Here is a 17,067-nt window from a genome sequence, read left to right as displayed (position 1 = left end):
CGAGTTGAAATGAAATCTTTAAATCTTCAGGTTGTGCCGAGGATCAGCGGGATGGAACCGGATCACTTCCAGGACATTTAAATCGTTAAGCGTCAGGACGACGACTTTTCATCAAGTTGTTTCTAATCCTTTGCTTTTTGCTCTTTACCTGAATCACACAATCAATAAGGTTCAGTTTTCAACACATTACTCATCAATAAATGCAAGTTTGTCAAAATACTGAAAAAAATAAAAGACTTTGGACAATTTGTGATACAAAGTTGAGACTTCTCAGAGCGTTGCATCACAGCAGGTTCTTTAAAAGCAGTAATCCAGTTATTAATAGTTGTTTTTTTTTTTAAAGCAATGCTTCCTGAAACTAAATCATATCAGCAGATATTATAATCAATATTATCTTAAAGCACATGTTTGGCCAAACTTAAATCGGGATACAACAACGTATGCGTGCATATTTTTAGGTTTATGTGTTAGCTGGAGTTTATCTTCTATAAAACATTAAAAACCGTAGATGTGGGTTTTTAAAATGCTTTTTTCCTTTAATTGGAATAAATCTCAACTTTAAACGTATTTTGCTTCTTCCAGTTGGTTAAAGAAATAAAACGGTTTCTACTTGCCGATGAATCAAAAGTAGAATTTATTAGTTACACTAATAAATATTGAGTTATATTTTTATAAACATCTGTTATAGTACTTTAATTATTAGACAGACTTGTGAGTTTTAAATGCATAATATTGCCTAAAAAAAGTCTTTAAAATCAGTGCAACTTCACATAAATATTTCCTTAAACATTTGGGGCAAACTGAGACACTTTCTAATTTCAAATCACAAAACAATTTGTTGTTCTGTTAATCTGGACTAATATTTAAGTTTTTCTAGGATTTTAGATTTTTTTTAATCTGCAGGTGGAAATGATTTGCTGGTTTTATAAACCACAAGCGAACGGACGTACCTCGTCCTTCAACTGGACCTCCTCTGCATCTGCGTGGCGCTCTGTCAGGAGGAGAAGAAAGTGGACATTTTGTCTTCAAGGACAAGAAACAAAAAGGAATAAAAACTGGTGACATCCATCAAACAGCAGAGAACTAACACGGTCTTTGATTTAATCCTAAATTCATTTTATTTTTTATTATTTCACAGAAAATACACACGAGAATAACGTTCAGATTCTAAAACGAGCCCAGCCACAGTGTTTGAGAGAGTTTCAAATATTTCCACCACGGTTTGAGGTTTAAACACTTTCAGTCTTTTGGGTCGGAGAACCATTACCGTATTTTCCACCGTATAAGTCGCATCAGTCCAAATGTGTCCAATAAAGTCGGAAAAGAACAAAAATACGTCGCTTCGCCGTAAAAGTCAGATCTATTATTCTGTGTCACCGCTGACCACCTGGAAACGTGAGCTGGAGTGCCAAAAATCGCTTCTCAGCCAAAATGGCGGCCGTGGGTGCGCGCTCAGGAGAACTTTAACCAGATTTTAACAAGATTAACAATAAAAACAGTTATTTGTTTGATCTACATTATAGTAAAGGTGTGTCTAAGTTTAACTTTTCCTTAATAAATGCACTTCAATGGTCGAATTAGTTGCATTTTGCCGGGGCGGCGCAGCGAAATGAAGCTGATTTGACGGTTGCTCCAGGCGAGCTGGACAAAGGTGGCAGGCTATGGCAGGCCGATTGTGTCATTAATATCCACTTTTACCTACTACATGATGCTGGTGAAGATTTTCAGTCATCGAGGACATGGTGCGTCCAAAAAAAAGGTTATAAACAAAACAACTGGACTTTATTTGTAACTTTTAAGCGAAACGTATTCAGTTACAAATAAAGTCCAGTTGTTTTGTTTATAGCCCTTTTTTTTGGGGGGGGGGGGGGGGGGGGGGGGGCTATTACATGACACAACGGCATGCCATACTACTTGAGTGCCATCTAGTGGCTGAAAGTGGTATTGTTCAATGTCAGAATGAATTAAAATGGTCATATCTCAGCCAAAAATTGGTTTATAAATATGGGGGGAAAAACAAATAAGTCTCTTCAGTGTATAAGTCACAGAGCATGTAAATTATGCACAAACATGTGACTTATACACCAAAAAATACGGTAACTCTGTTTCTGCTCTGCACAGAGGAAACGAGTCACTTTACAACGATTGGTCTGTGGCGCTCCTGCATCAAGTTAAAGGTATTTCAACAGTGATGATCGTATAGTTTCTACAGGTTATTTAATACTTTAAAATATACAGAAAACCACAAAGTGAACCATCTCACCTTGTGGGGGCACAGAGAGGATCTCCTGTGGGGTCAGAGTTGGTGCGTTCTGCAGAAGTTTCTCATCTTCCTCATCTCTAGAAGACTCCTCATTCGAGTCCCTCGGCTCTTCTTCCAGGTCTCTCAGTCCAAGTCCCCTGTCCCGGGACAGTCCCTTGTTTAGTCCTGGGTCCTGGTCGACCACCAGCAAGGCATCAGCTATCAGGCTGGACAGCTGGTCCAGGTCCTGAGGTGTCAGGTTGTCCACGTTGAGATGCTGCCTGCCAGCGTTCTTCATAACGTTCTCGATGAACTTCACTGCATGGAGAACACAAAAGAACAGGTTTATTGGTAAAAGGCCATTTTTTGAGGCCTCGTCCACATGAAATACAGTTTTTAAAAGTACCCTCATAAACATGAGAACTGTCACATTAAAGCACCATTTGGTCCAAAAAAACAACCTGGTGTTTCTGCATTTGATGAGAACGTTACCAGATGTAGACTGAGGTTTTCACTGAATCTCCTCGCACTCCAAAACCCCTGCAGTCTTCAGAATATTTGAAAGATTTGGTTCAGTCACACTTTGCTTATCTGCTGCAGCTGGAGGCCCAGCTGGATTCCAGCTAAACACTCAAGCAAATATCTTCTGAAGATGGTAAATTAAGATTGAAAATGTGCCTCAAATCAAAGCAAAAACATCTGACATCTTTGTGTCGGCTCAACAACTAAAGCCACAACGTTCCGAAGTCAGTAAATCTAATCAAACAATCCGGTTCAGACGAGAGTTGGAACTGAAGCCGTGCTTGTTTGTATGCATCTATGGAAACAAGTAGCATAAAGTTCCAGTTACCGTATTTTCCGCTATACGTGTCGCACGCCATATAAGTCGCATCAGTCCAGATTTGTCTAATAAATTTGAAAAAACAAATATGTTGCTTCGCCGTATAAGTCGCATCTATTATGCGTCACCGCTGACAACTCGGGAATGTGGGCCGGCGTGCCAAAAATTGATTGGATGCCAAATGGCAGCTACGGGAGCGTGTGTAGTGAACCTGATCTGACCTCAAATCTGATCAGATGGACAGAGACCGTTATTTCATTGATCTGCATCCAGAAATACAGTTTGAGCCATCTGGAGACTTTCTTTCTTGAATTAATCAAGCAGAAAAGACAATTCTCTATGATCATTACTGTTTTACAAATGTTTGATAATCAAATTGTGTTAGTTCACTCAATGCTTACAGGTTGAAGAGAACTACTCATTTTTATTTTACATAAACAGTAAGTAATGATTTTTATTCCTCATTCAAAGAAGAAATCAGGTTAATATGCATTTCTTGATTTTTCTGTCTGCAATGAGCAAGTTTTGTAAGTATGTTAAAGTTCAGGCTTCGGTCAACTAAAATGTTTACTGAGAAGAAATGTCATGTTTAACTATTTGAGAAGATACAGCAGAGTTTGACTCCACGAAGTCTGGTTTTCTGCAATAATCTCTCTGTCTGTTGTTAAACAATCTCATTCTCTGACCTTGAATTTGATAACATCTTACATCACAAACCACACCTCTATTCTGGTCCATCCACGAATCAGAAAGCTCTAAATTGACCCGGAAGTCAACTCATTTAAAATGTGGCAACTTCCCGGTTCTTGGAGAGTCTGATGCTGCAGAGTACTGAAGGTCTGAAGCCTAGAGTGCTGAAGAGTGATGGAGTTAAAGAGCTAGAGTGTAAGAGCTAAAGAGATGAAAGGAGTTCAGAGTTCTTGGATGCAAACGCATTCAAGATGATCCAGAGACGTTTTGGGATTATAACTTCTGTTTGGAAAACCTCGTACGACTCTCTAAGGGTTTGGCAGTCCTCACGGAGACGCTGAAAGAGTCAGAAAGGAACCCTACGCCGACGCTGATTTTATCATCAACCAGGTAGAAGGTTCTATTTTCGACCAAGTGTACCGTGGGCAAGCTGAGATCTGAAGGAGCGTGCACGTTTCTGGTCAAACAGATTAATTCCCTCACACATCTCTCTGTAAGATAAATCTCCATTTCCATCTTAAACTCTCCTTTCTCCTAAGATCATAACAGATATCTTAGAAATATCTGAAGCAAAGTCCTCGATCACCGCCGTGTGATTGATGTCCATTATCTGTGAAACTTGTCTGTTATTATTTTCATATTTTGCCAAATTAATGTAAATGTTTGATGTTAAACTTTGATTCTGAAAATAAATGACCGCATTCATTTGATGGGTCAAAGATAATAACGTCTCTCGTTCGCATTTCTGTTAAATTCAATGCACGGCATTTACACAGTCAGAAAGATGAGGAACTCGTGAAAAATGTATGAAATATCCAGCATATGACATACTACACGTGAACGGGAGGACTTTAAGAATTTAACAAGAGTAACACTTAAAAACAATTATTTGCTTGCTCAACATTATAATAAAGGTGTGTCCCAGTTGAACTTTTACTTAATAAATCACTTTAATGGTCAAATCAGCTTCATTTCACCGGGGCGGTGCAGCGAAATGAAGCCGATTTGATGGTTGCTCCAGGCATGATTTCGTAAGTAGACGAAGATGGCCACTATGGCACGTCGATTGTGTCATTAATGGCCACTTTTACCTATTACATGACACAATGGCATGCCATACTACTTGACTGCCATCTAGTAGCTGAAAATGGTAGTGTTCAATATTTTCAATGTCAGAATGAATGAAAATGGTCAAATCTCAGCCAAAAATTGGGTTATAAATATGGGAAAAAAAAACAAATAAGTCGCTTCGGCGTATAAGTCGCAGGGCATGTAAATTATGCACAAAACTGCGACTTATAGGACGGAAAATACAGTAGTTAGAAAACATCTGAGAAGTCAGCCCAGAGTCACAGCAAAATATGGATAATAAATCAGTTTAATGTCTTTAAAATGATCCATTATAATAATAATAATAATAATGATGTCATCACTGTATGTTTCCATTCAATGGTGAAGTTACTCTCTGCATTTAACCCATCCACCACCAGGTGGTGCAGTGGGCAGCTATTGAAGGAGCTCGGGGGGCATTTTGAGGGTGAGGTGTGCTGTCCAGAGACACCACGCGGTATGCAGTGACCGGGGATCGAACCTGGGACTTTCGGGTCCCAAGCCGGCTGCTCTGCCTCTACACCATCTCAACCCCCATATCTAGAATTTCTGATCTATTTTAACTTTTTTTTTTTTTAAGTTCGACATCTGCATGTGAAGTCACGCAAGTTTGTGTTTGTGTGAGACAGTTGGATGATGATATCTGCCAGAAGGAGGACATGACCTAAAGCAAAGCTCTAATTATCTGATGAGATTAAAAGAAAACAAAATAAAAACGCACCATCTACAGATGAGAGCGGCTCCCTGGCTGAAGTCCCCGGAGTCCTCCCCGTCTTCAGAAGCCTGGATTTGGAAGTCTCCGCTTTGAGCCCGGGACTTTCGATGCCGTTGTTGGAGAATGGCCTGAGGCGCGGAGAGGAGGCCTCCTGCTCGGGGGGCTGGTTCATTCCCCCGCCGTGCTGGAAAGAATACCTGGAGAGATACTGCCGCAGGGCGCCCAGGAGAAGGTCGGCATCCGCCTGGGTGGCAAGGAGCGAGTTGGATGGAGGTCCCGGTTTCTGCAGCAGCTGGAAAGATAAAAGGAGATGAGAAACTGGAGGGAGACGATTCTGAGTCGAGGACTTGGCTTCAGACTCACAGATGTCTGCAGAGACGCCCGACTCAAAACAAAACACTTTCTTTGTTTTAAAGCAGCCAGACTTGATCAATAGTTTAACACTGATCAAATTCTCTGATTTTCTTTTACGTATCGCTGGTTTTCCACTTATTTTTTGTCCAGAGGAATGTTTTCGTCACTTTAACGTAAGCTATGAATCATTAAAGCATAAAAAGCTCCTAAACTCAAGGGATGAGCCACGGTTTAAGGACCCAATGAACATTGCAAAGATCATTTTGAACATGAGCTTTCAACACTTTGCAGAGTTTTACCTAAAAAAAAACCCAGCATCTCCATCGTTCAGTTTTCAGTGTTACAGAAACATTGTGACAACTTTCGTTTACTTGAGCTTAATTAATGAGTTTATTTAATGTCGTGATGGTACTGAGTGGTTTGGACTTCCCTCTGGGATCAATAAAGTATAAATCCATCCACCTACAAGCACAATTTAAGCAAATATTTTTTGACTCAAGCCATTAGACAAATAAACATAACAGTCCATTTGTGCAATTATAATAAATTAATCAACAACAAAAAAAGGTTATTGTCTCTGCCGGACACATTAACGCCTACACAAGAGGAGAGGCATGAGCTTAAATATTGGTGCAATTATCAACAGCAACATGAACCGTCCTCATGCGTGTAATGCTTCTCTATGATTTGTGTGTCTGTGGCGTGCGTCGCTGCTGGTATCTTTCTCCATCACAGCTGACACCAAACAGGTGAATCTGAAGCGATAACGGGCTTCAAGCCCCAGAGCAGTGCCTGCAGGCTGCACACCTGTACCCTGAGTACACCCCCACCCCCCACCAGCAGGGCTGAGGCTTCAGCAGACCAGGCAGAGAGCCACAGCTATGCCATGAGGTTTTATTTGGAGAGGTAAACGTGTGCATGGTGTTATTTATTCTGAGAGAAGCCTTCAGTTAGAGAGGGGGGACAAACGCTACGTTGTGAAAGATTTTTTTCCCAGTAGTCCCAGTAAGAAGTGCATGTTTGTTCAGTTTCTGCCATTTCTTCTTCACATGGTTGTCAGGAAGCAACGGGAACACAAGCTTTAAAAGTGTTCAGTCGTCTGTGCTTCGTTGTTTAATCTTTTCATACCTGGCTACAGGGCTTAATTTGAGCTGGATCCTGTTCCGGGATCTGGGAACTCTATTATTTTGACAGGGTGCATTCCGGTAACTGTTTGCTTGGATCCGGTAACTCTCAGGCTTACAAATAATAAAGTTCTGAACAAATGTGCCTGCCTTGAATGAATAAAACCTATATTGGATATGTAATCTGAAAATAATTACATAAACACTAATTTTAAACACAACAGCCACTTACGAGCTTCCCAATGTCACATCAGAGCTGTCGCTTCAAGTAAGCATGTCTGCTTCTACCCTTAAAAAAATATCCGCCCCTAAAAGTTCAGTCATGAGGAATTTAATTGAAAAACACAAAAATATAATTAAACAGCACAACTAAATTGCAAATCAGTTTTACAGTTGAAGTGGGTCATTAATAAAGTTTTGATTATTTATTAAAAATACAGCGAGAGAAATGTTCAATGGTACGTTACGTATCAAAACAACGGCGCCAATTTGTCAAAATAACATTGATCAAAATGTAAAAAAAAGACAGTCCAATGTACTTTTTTTTTTTTTTAAGTATTCTCACTGTACAACTAAACAACTGGGAATTGAAGCGCATGAAGTCAGTGGCAATGGAGATACTGGAGCAGGTGCAAGTGGTGTGGGTGAGAGTTGAGCTAACCAGGCTGTCGTACCCGGGCAGGAGCCCACAGCCAGCCGCCATGAACAACCTGAGGGAGGAATGCCCAACAGTCTGGACAGCTGCCCAGCTCAAGGCCAAGCAGACCTACTATCTATGGCTTGTAACGGAAAATCAAGCTTGGGTCAACGCGGGGGGTTGGGGGGTGGGGGCTTAGGATGCTTGAGAGCAGCAGAGAGTGCTCTATTCACACAAGGAGAACTGTTGGTCAGGCTACTTCTTGTTGCTCTCTAAAATAGTTGTTTAACAACCCATTAAAATACACCAGAATGCAGGAAATTACATCATCTTTACTCTACTTTATTCAAAATTTTCTGGGGAAGGACCCCCACGAATTAAGCACTGCCTGTGCTACAATTTTGTTGCACTCCTCTCTGCATTTACGGTTTGTATAAAGAAAAAAAAAAAAGAAAAGATAAGTAAATTGTGAATAAATAAGAGGTGGTTTAAAAAAGTGAAATGAGAAAAATAAAATGACAAACTCAGACAGAATCCTTCACCTTGCCAGGTTTGCTCAGACTGGACGATGACGTCACAGGAAGGAAGCCCAAACGTTGGAGGTACGTCTGCAGGTTTCTGTTCAGCTCCACCTCCACCGGCTTCACCTCGTGGTCTCCTGGGTCCAACGCTGCTGCCGCCAGCCTGCAGGAGATAAAAATACAAGAACAACCGTTTTCACGCAGTCACAGCACTTCCTTTGGATGAAACAATCTAACCAAATAAAAACCTTTTCGATATTCACACTCGTCACCATTTTCCTGTACAGAAATGGGTTCAGTTTGTGCTTGTAGACGCGAGTAGTTCGCTTTTTGGGCTGCGTCAATAAACCGTTCTACTTGAAGTTTGCATTTTTACTCTGAATGAATCAGATTGGATACAGCCACTGTGTGGATGAAGATTTTAAAACATGGAGGTAAATGTGACCTGCTGTTGGTGTTGTAGACGGGTCCTTTCTGCTGAGGCTGGTAGGAAATCCTCCTCAGTTTGGACAACTCTTTGGACAGAACATGCTGGGTGACATCATCCTCCCACGTTAAACCTGAAGGCATGAACACAGAACTTCTTAAAGCAGCTTTCTCTCGTCTAAGTAAAATTCAATATGTGGACGTATTTGTCCCGTCAGTGAGACACTTCTGTCTTATTTATGGTTCTTTGTAGGTTAAAAGAATCAAAATCAGAGACAAGAAGAAAAAAAAATCCTAATTTCAGCAAGTGAGCAAAAGGACGAGCTTGATGAGCTGCTTCGGCATTCACGTCTGTTGCTTATGTTTAACATGCATCCAAACACAGCTTTCTGGCAACGGAACAGAGGAGCAGGTGCCAACGGCAGATGGGGTGGCGGAACAAAATGTTACCGGAAATATGGCCGCAGTGAGAAAAGCACAACACGAAGCGAAGCATTTGGCAGATGAGTGATGACGCTGCCGAAAGACTCAAGTAACCCAGACTGTGACTCCAGATGTGACGCCACAAGCTGCGGGTCCGTCAGAGGACGTGCGCTTAAACTGAGAACACGGTTTCCGTCAGCTGAACACAAAGGATCATACAAGCTGAAGGAAAGGTGGCCCAAATGTGTTGCTGACCGCAGAAAGGTTAAGACTTTCACCTGCACCTACAACCCGACTGAAACCTCTCAACGCTGTGAAAGGCCGGACACAGTCCCAACGAAATCTGATCTCTGCGGCTTCCAATGCATCATCTTCATCCTGTTCTTGAATTAAATGAAGTTTAAACCTGGCGTGACCCAAGTGAAAAATGAGCACAAGATTTTCTGGATGATTTATGGAATTGCAACAAAATAAAATGCAGAAGGAACCTAAAGTAGAACGGACTGAACCAAATACATACAGTATTTTCTGCCGTACACGTTGCACTGCCTTATTTTTGATTTTTTTTTCATTCAACCTTTATTTAAACAGATAAAACAGATATTTATTTAAACAGATAAGTCACATTGATCCTTGAGGACTCATTTACAAGTGAGGCCTGTTTGGACAGACAAAATGGTGAAAAATAACACAAACATGGTTTGGACACAAAAAAATTCCGAACACGCTTTTAACGTCTAGTTGAAGGTCAACAGCCCGATAGTGAATTTTTTTTTTTTCCGCACACTAGCACATAATGATGCCAACATTGCGCAGGGGTGGGGGGGACGCATCAGTCCAAATATGTCTAATAAAGTGGAAAAATCCATAAAGACGTCGCTTCAGCATATAACTCACATCTATTACGTGTCACCACTGACAACCCGGAAATGTGGACCGGTGTTGTGCCAAAAATCGATTGGCAGCTGCAAGAGCATGCACGGGAGGATTTTAACAAGAATTTAACAAGATTAACACTAAAAAAACTATTATTTGTTTGCTTGAAATTATAGTAAAGGTGTGTCTCAGTTTATCTTTTCCTTAACAAATGCACTCTGATGGTCAAATCAGCTGACTTTCAAAAGTCGATACGCTGAAGTAGGCGCGTGCGTGAGACGACTCGCTGTGCATTTCTTTGAAATTTAACAAGATAACCACCTAAAAACAATTGTTTGCTCGACTTTATAGTAAAGGTGTGTCTCAGTTGAACTTTTACTTAATAAATGCAGTTTCATTTTGCCCCGGCGGTGTGGCAGTCTATGGCAAGCTGAAGTGCCATCCAGTGGCTGAAAATGGTAGTGTTCAATATTTTCAATCAGAATTAATGAAAACCATCATATCTCAGCCAAAAATTGGTTTATAAATATGGGGGAAATCCATAAATACGTCGCTTCGACATACAAGTCGCAGGGCACGCAAATTATACAAAAACTTATAGTGACTTATAGGCTGAAAAATACGGTATTAGCTTAGCATTGATCTACTCTGTTCCATCTTAAACCACCTCTGCTTCAAGAGACCTGATCCAAGCTGATGGGTCGCTGCGTTAACGCCTCAGCGTGTCAATCATTTGACTCAAGCGTGTCAAAAGCACATGCACGCCAGCAGATCCTAATTACGAAAACTGAGTAACTGTTTATTCCAGCGCTCGGTATCGATGTTCTTCTTCATGGGTCTGCTCAGCACATGAGGTTTTTAATGGTTTCCTCTTGAACAAACTACAACGCTCGCTAAAAACAGGTGTGTGTGACATTTCTGTTCAGGATGGACATAAAGTGGATACTTTCACTGAGTTGTTACAGTGATGGAAAAATGTACAATATATAATTTGTACTCAAAAATCCATTTAATCAGTCAATAAACTACAATCCACATTAAACAAAAACTAAAATTAACCTAATTTGAGCCAATGTGTTTCTAAACTAAATCACATGAAGTCATGAGCTCATCTAAAGACAGATGTGTAAACTGCAAAAAGATTTAGTTTTGTCCAACAAATCACTGTGTGTAGACAAAATATACTTTAAAATGTCCTTAAAAACACTTCATGACGACAAACGTTTCACATTTTTCAGGGCAGATGCAGCCAAACATGATGAACAGAAGTTATTTATGAGAAAATATTATTTATAGAAAGTTTGTGGTTTATCTTATGATTATTTGACTGCAGGAAAAAGACAAGTCCACATTTTTCATGTTTAATTCAACATAATCGCTGAAATTTGATCATTTTAAATGGAATTACACTCTTTTCAAACATTTGACTAATTCACTGTTCTGTAAGAACGAACAGCAGGACTCAGGAGGAAACTTACTGATGAACATTTTTAACAATGTTCTCTCCAACTCTGATCAGCAGCGACTCCAACTCCAGCAGCTCAACTCGTTGCAGAACGTTTCCTACCAGTTTCTTCAGACCTCTGCAGAATGAATCACAGTCCCCCCACTGCCAGGAGTCAGGCTCCAACATCTCCAACAGCTGTGCAGCATGTCGGGCGAAGCGTTCCCCACCAAAGAGCCATAAAACTAAGATTTTAATGGCTGTGAAAATGGGAACTGGCATCGGGTGAACAGACGGCATCTGACACCACAGGTTAATGAACGCTGGCAGCTCTGCCAGGACATTCAAAGTGACTTTACGCCTTTCACTAACTAGACTAAACGTGAGCAAGAAGCTGCTAATTGAGACGTTTAATGCTTCGACGCGTGAGCTGAGAGCTGGGATGGAGTCTGAAGGTGACCAAGAGGCAGCTGGTCAAACACACTGCTCCTTTAACTTGGAATTTAAAGACGGAAAAGCAAATAAAGTTCATCATTTACAAAAAGTATAAGCAGAGGAAGGTTATAAATTGTCTTAGACATAGCCCAGTTCTATTTTTTATTTAATTAGACTAAATATTTTTAAGTGACTAAAACAAACAACGGTTGTGTTGTGTCTCTAAAAGGTTTCACAAAACATTACTGCTCTTCAAAGATGAGCTTTTTCATTTATAAAAAAAAAAACACTCAACCCTCATAAGCCACAAGATCAACAACAATTTTAAGGAAAAACAAACAAACAAACATGATTTGGGGGACCTCTGGCGCCCCAAGTGAGACTCATCTTACTGAAAGGTCTCAATTTCAGATCCCGGACGAGACCCCAAAGTTTACCATGTTCAGTCAAGGAGTGAAAACATGGATGTGATTTTTAAACTAAGTTCTGCACTGATTTGCCAATTTAATAAACTTAACATGAATATCCTACTTCATGCTCAATTATCCAGGTAGAAAACTTCAACAGAGTTAAGTCAGGTCCTCTGGACGGTTTCTTTTTTTTTAAATGTTTTGTCTTTAAGACTTCATCAATCCGAGGAGCAACAACAAACTCAATCTTATAAATAGCACCTTCACATAATGGATCGGCCAATTTGATGGTGCTCAGATGGTTTCTGGAGTCCACCCTCTCCCCTGCCGGCTCATTTGAGGCAGTCATGGCCAAAGTGGTTGAAGTGGTGAAGTGATGAAGATCTGATGAAATATTTTGGATGAAAGACGAAATGTTTCAACAACAACAATTAAAAAACTGTCAAGAGGACCTGGCTTAACTTTGTTGCATTAACATGAAAAGTTTTGAGTGGGGGGAGTGGTGGTGCAGAGGTTAGACGATGTGAGCCTGTGCTCAATGATTCGAGCCCCCAGACCAACAACATCTAAATGCGGGTAGGAAAGGTGAAGCACCCACACCTGCCTCCCCATTTGCTCCACTCTGGACCCGTGAGCAAGGGTGAAGCTCTAGATAGCAGCTCTCTGCTCCACACAGAGGGCTGCGGTAGCTCGGGGGTTGTGTCAGGAAGGACATCCAGCATAACAACAATTGCCATCTTCATGCAAGTTAGCTCGCTGTGGAAGAGCATGACTAGTGCTGTCCCTCCCCCCAATAAAGTAAGTCATGAAATGGGAAGGAAAAAAACAAGCCAGGTGCTGTACTTTCGTGGTGCAGCGGAGTGTTTTGTTCAAAGCAGACGCCGAGTGATGAAAGTGGGTGAAGTGCAGCTGCTGCCCGGTGGGGGTGAGGAGCGGTCTCTGCCTCCCCCTCCTGGTTCAGCACATCTACAGCAGCTCATCGCAGCAGTTAGCACTTTCACAAAAACAATACCCATCATTTCATGATGTTCCCATATTCCATCCAACACAGATCCACAAGTTTAGAGCCAAAAAATAAAAAGAAACTGAGTCCTGAGAGGAGGAGAACATTTTCAGTTCAGTTCTAAACACTTTCCTTTGTCAGGTCAGAGTTTTCTTTTTTAGACCAAGAACCAAACATTTGTATTTCTGTTCATTAAAGCTGAAACTCAGAGCAAACGGTAGCCTCAAAACAATGAATAAAGAACTTCAGACCTGTCACAGTTGAGAGAAAAGCTCAGCGCTGCATCGTGTATTTAGTGACAGTAACACTGAGCTGATTCACTAAAACTGGCTTCATGTTTTCATGTTACAGAGATGACAATATATATCTTTGGAATGTCCATATGTTGCTTCTCAAACGGGTAATTTAATCATTGTTAACTCACACAACCAACAATTAGCTGCTAAATCTCATATTCATTATATTCTGTTAGGCTGAAGGAAAAGAAAGTTTAAACTTTACACTCTGCTACTTAAAAATATATATATATATATATCCTGAAAACTGTCTGCACTTTTATGGTTTGTGTTTGTTTATGAGTTATGTTGGAGAAGTCATTTGTTGCAGTGATCCATGTGTTGTGTGATGAAATCAAGAAGTACAATCAAGGATGTAAAATTTAAATTAATGATTTAAAAAAGTTTCCTACATGGAAAAACATTAAGGAGCCATAATTGAGTCTGGTTTCCAAGTCAGAAGTTAAGTACTATACTTGCCACCGTAAATGTCACACCGCCGTGTCACGTCAGTCTAAATATGTCTAATAAAGTGGAAAAAACATAAATACGTTGCTTCTCTGTTTAAGTTGCATCTAAAGTCACCGCAGACCACCCAGAAACGTGGGCCGGTGTTGTGCCAAAAATCGATCGGCTGCCAAATGGCGGCCGCGGGAGCGCGCAGAGGGACAACTCGCTTGCATTTCTTCAAAATTTAACAAGATAACCACCTAAAAACAATTATTTGTTTGCTCAACATTACAGCAAAGGTGTGTCTCAGTTGAACTTTTCCTTAATAAAAGGACTTTAATGGGCAAATCAGCTGCATTTCTCCTGGGCGACGCTGTGAAATGCAGCTGATTTGACGTTTGCTCCAGGAGTTCCAGCGCGAGATGAAGGTGGCTCTGTATGGCAAGCCAAGTGTCTCATTAATAGCCACTTGTACCTATTAATGAGACACTTGGCTTGCCATATCGGCTGAGAGCCCTCTAGTGGCTGAAAATGGTAGTGTTCAATATTTTCCATGTCAGAATGAATGAAATCATCAGATCCAGCCAAAATTTTGATTATAAACGTGGAAAAAAAACTTATCGTAGTCGCTTCACTGGATAAGTCGCAGGAAATGCTAATTTATGCAAAAAAACTGTACTCTTTTAGACAATGTTACGTAATTTTACGTCTCGTCCCAAAATAACAGAAATCTAAGTAAACATAAACGTTTCTCTCAGTAATTTAAAGCAAAAGTTCTAAACTAATCATACTAGGACTAGTTTCCATTAACACTAGGACTCGTCTTAATGGCAACAGATCTGGAGATTGTTTCCCAGTTTCATGTGAGGCTGCACTGATGTCTTATTATTAAAAGTTAAAGTGTAAATTATTTAAAAAGAAAGCACAATGTTGATACAACTGCAAAGCTTCTGCAACATGTACTTTATATTTTACTGTAGAAGAAAATCTCAAATCACTGTGACTTTGATGGCACAGCAGAAGATGAATACAATCTTTAAAGTTTAATTTACTAAAAAAAAAAACTTTTAGAAGTTTCTCCACTCCTCAGACTCTGGTTTTAGTGTTGGGTACGTTAGATTGACAGCTGCTCCTGTCTGTACCTCTGTTGGACAGCTTCTCCAGCAGGATCCTGAATCGTTGCACGACAGATGGAGACACATCGTAGGTGTAAAAATCCTTCACTGGAACAGAGTGACACCTCCCAAACATCCCATCTGCAGACACAGAAATACACAGTCTTGCATTTATATTTGTGAATTTGCGTCACAGCAACGCCCACGGTTGGTTTTCTACTGTCCTATAAAAAGAAACAGTATATCCATGTGTTTTAGTGGATACGACTCATTTTCATGCCTCGAATGGGTTTCCATTCATCAGCAGAGAAAATCAGAAGAAATCCTTGAAAGGAGGTGCTTTTTTTATTTATTATCTGATTTCAAATGTATAAACTAGGCTGTTTGTGTTAGCAGTGTGTGATAATACTGTATTCAGCATAAGGTGTGCCAACAGGTGAAAAAAATATAAAAATGGATTTTGTTCAGAGCTAAACTCTGCTGGTTGATAGAAAGGTTGCACCAACGAATATAAAAATATACATATAATATAGCAGTCTGCAACTTTACCCTCATTCTGACTCTTCATCCTTTTATTGTGAGTCTTCACAGACACTTCCTGTCAATGAATCAGAGCACCTAACGTTTAAATCCCGCACCGTGCTAAAGAGTTCAAATATCTTGAGCGATCGCTTAGGAGTGCACGACGCGGATGACTCTCAGCTACTACCACACTAAACTTCAGTTTAATATCTGTAAAAATGGCAGCGTTAGTCTTTATTGTGTTTGATAATGTTGATTAGCTGTGGCGGCCATCTTGACCAAGCTTGATCACAAAAGCTATTCAGTTGCATCCAATAAATTACTTTGGCTGTCATTGAAATTCTTCCGTTCATGAGATGCACACGATACTACGAACATTTACAATGTATGACGTTGTTTAACAAGACGGCACGGTGGTTCAGCTGGTAGAGCTGTTGCCTCTCAACGAGAAGGTTGCTGGATCAAATCCCAGCTGGGAGGAACATTTCTGGGTGGAGTTTGCATGTTCTCTCCATGCAAGCATGGGTTTTCTCCGGGTGCTCCGGTTTCCTCCCACAGACCAAAAACATGCATGTTAGGCTGATTGGTAACTCTAAATTGTTCCTAGGTGTGAGTGAGAGAGCGAGAGTGAATGTTTGTCTCGTTTGTCTCTCCGTGTTGCCAGATTGGGCGGTTTTCATTCTGATTTTGCAGGTAAAAATGACTTTGGGCGGATTTGGGGTCAGATCGGTGTTTTTTGAGTTAACCTATTAAACACATTTCAAACAATCATTCATCATTACTGGTTCAAAGCTCCCCTGACATTTCTCCATCACTGATTGGCTATTGTCATCGGCCGGGGCGTTCACAACAGAGAACTGGTGAGACCGTTAGTGGACGCCTCGTTGAGCGGGCTGACCCGTTGCAGCGGTACGTCGGAGAGGCCGCCATATTGGATGTGGCAGAACTGCCGATCAACTGATAGAAGGAAATGAACTGAACTTCATAAAACACCGTTCTACAAAGTGTTTTAAGTTAATGCCTGTCATTCACACACAGTAATATATTTGTAAAACGAACAGACACCAAAGACAACATTTAAAGTGATTATTAAAAATGTTTACTCCTTAAATGTTTAGGTTAAAGATAAGAACTAAACCAACATGTATTATTTTGAGTGTTTACAACAACTAATGTGTGTAACATATTACTGTGGTGATAAATATAGAAATATTTATGTTTAACATTTAATCTGTGTCTATAATGATCAGATCTTGAAATGTGACATGTTGATTTTCTGAATAAAGAGCACCAACGTTCACATTTAACTGATTTTGATTAATCACACTGATGAACATATAAACACCAATATACCTTTACAGGGGGTGGGGGGTACTGTGTGTTTATATACATATATACATCGATCGAGACAGACAGACAGACAGACAGACAGACAGACAGACAGACAGACAGAC

At 40.4% G+C, this 17,067-nt stretch overlaps 1 protein-coding gene across 1 annotated transcript in view; it reads right to left on the bottom strand.

The window, feature by feature from the left end:
* Positions 1 to 17,067, bottom strand: part of LOC119414310 (receptor-type tyrosine-protein phosphatase N2) — a 243,793-nt gene that overhangs the window by 217,343 nt on the left and 9,383 nt on the right. Inside the window, exons 3-8 of the mRNA XM_037681405.1 lie at positions 15,119 to 15,232; positions 8,680 to 8,794; positions 8,256 to 8,397; positions 5,605 to 5,890; positions 2,264 to 2,560; positions 951 to 991 (exon numbers count right to left, since the gene is read on the bottom strand). Of these exons, the coding sequence (XP_037537333.1) occupies positions 951 to 991; positions 2,264 to 2,560; positions 5,605 to 5,890; positions 8,256 to 8,397; positions 8,680 to 8,794; positions 15,119 to 15,232 (995 nt within the window). The remainder of the gene's footprint in view (positions 1 to 950; positions 992 to 2,263; positions 2,561 to 5,604; positions 5,891 to 8,255; positions 8,398 to 8,679; positions 8,795 to 15,118; positions 15,233 to 17,067) is intronic.

The sequence above is a fragment of the Nematolebias whitei genome, chromosome 9 (assembly GCF_014905685.2).
Source record: "Nematolebias whitei isolate Nwh7 chromosome 9, NemWhi1, whole genome shotgun sequence".
In the NCBI taxonomy this organism is placed as follows: domain Eukaryota; kingdom Metazoa; phylum Chordata; class Actinopteri; order Cyprinodontiformes; family Rivulidae; genus Nematolebias; species Nematolebias whitei.
Note: the sequence above shows the minus strand (reverse complement) of the source record. Positions and strands in the feature narration are given on the sequence as shown.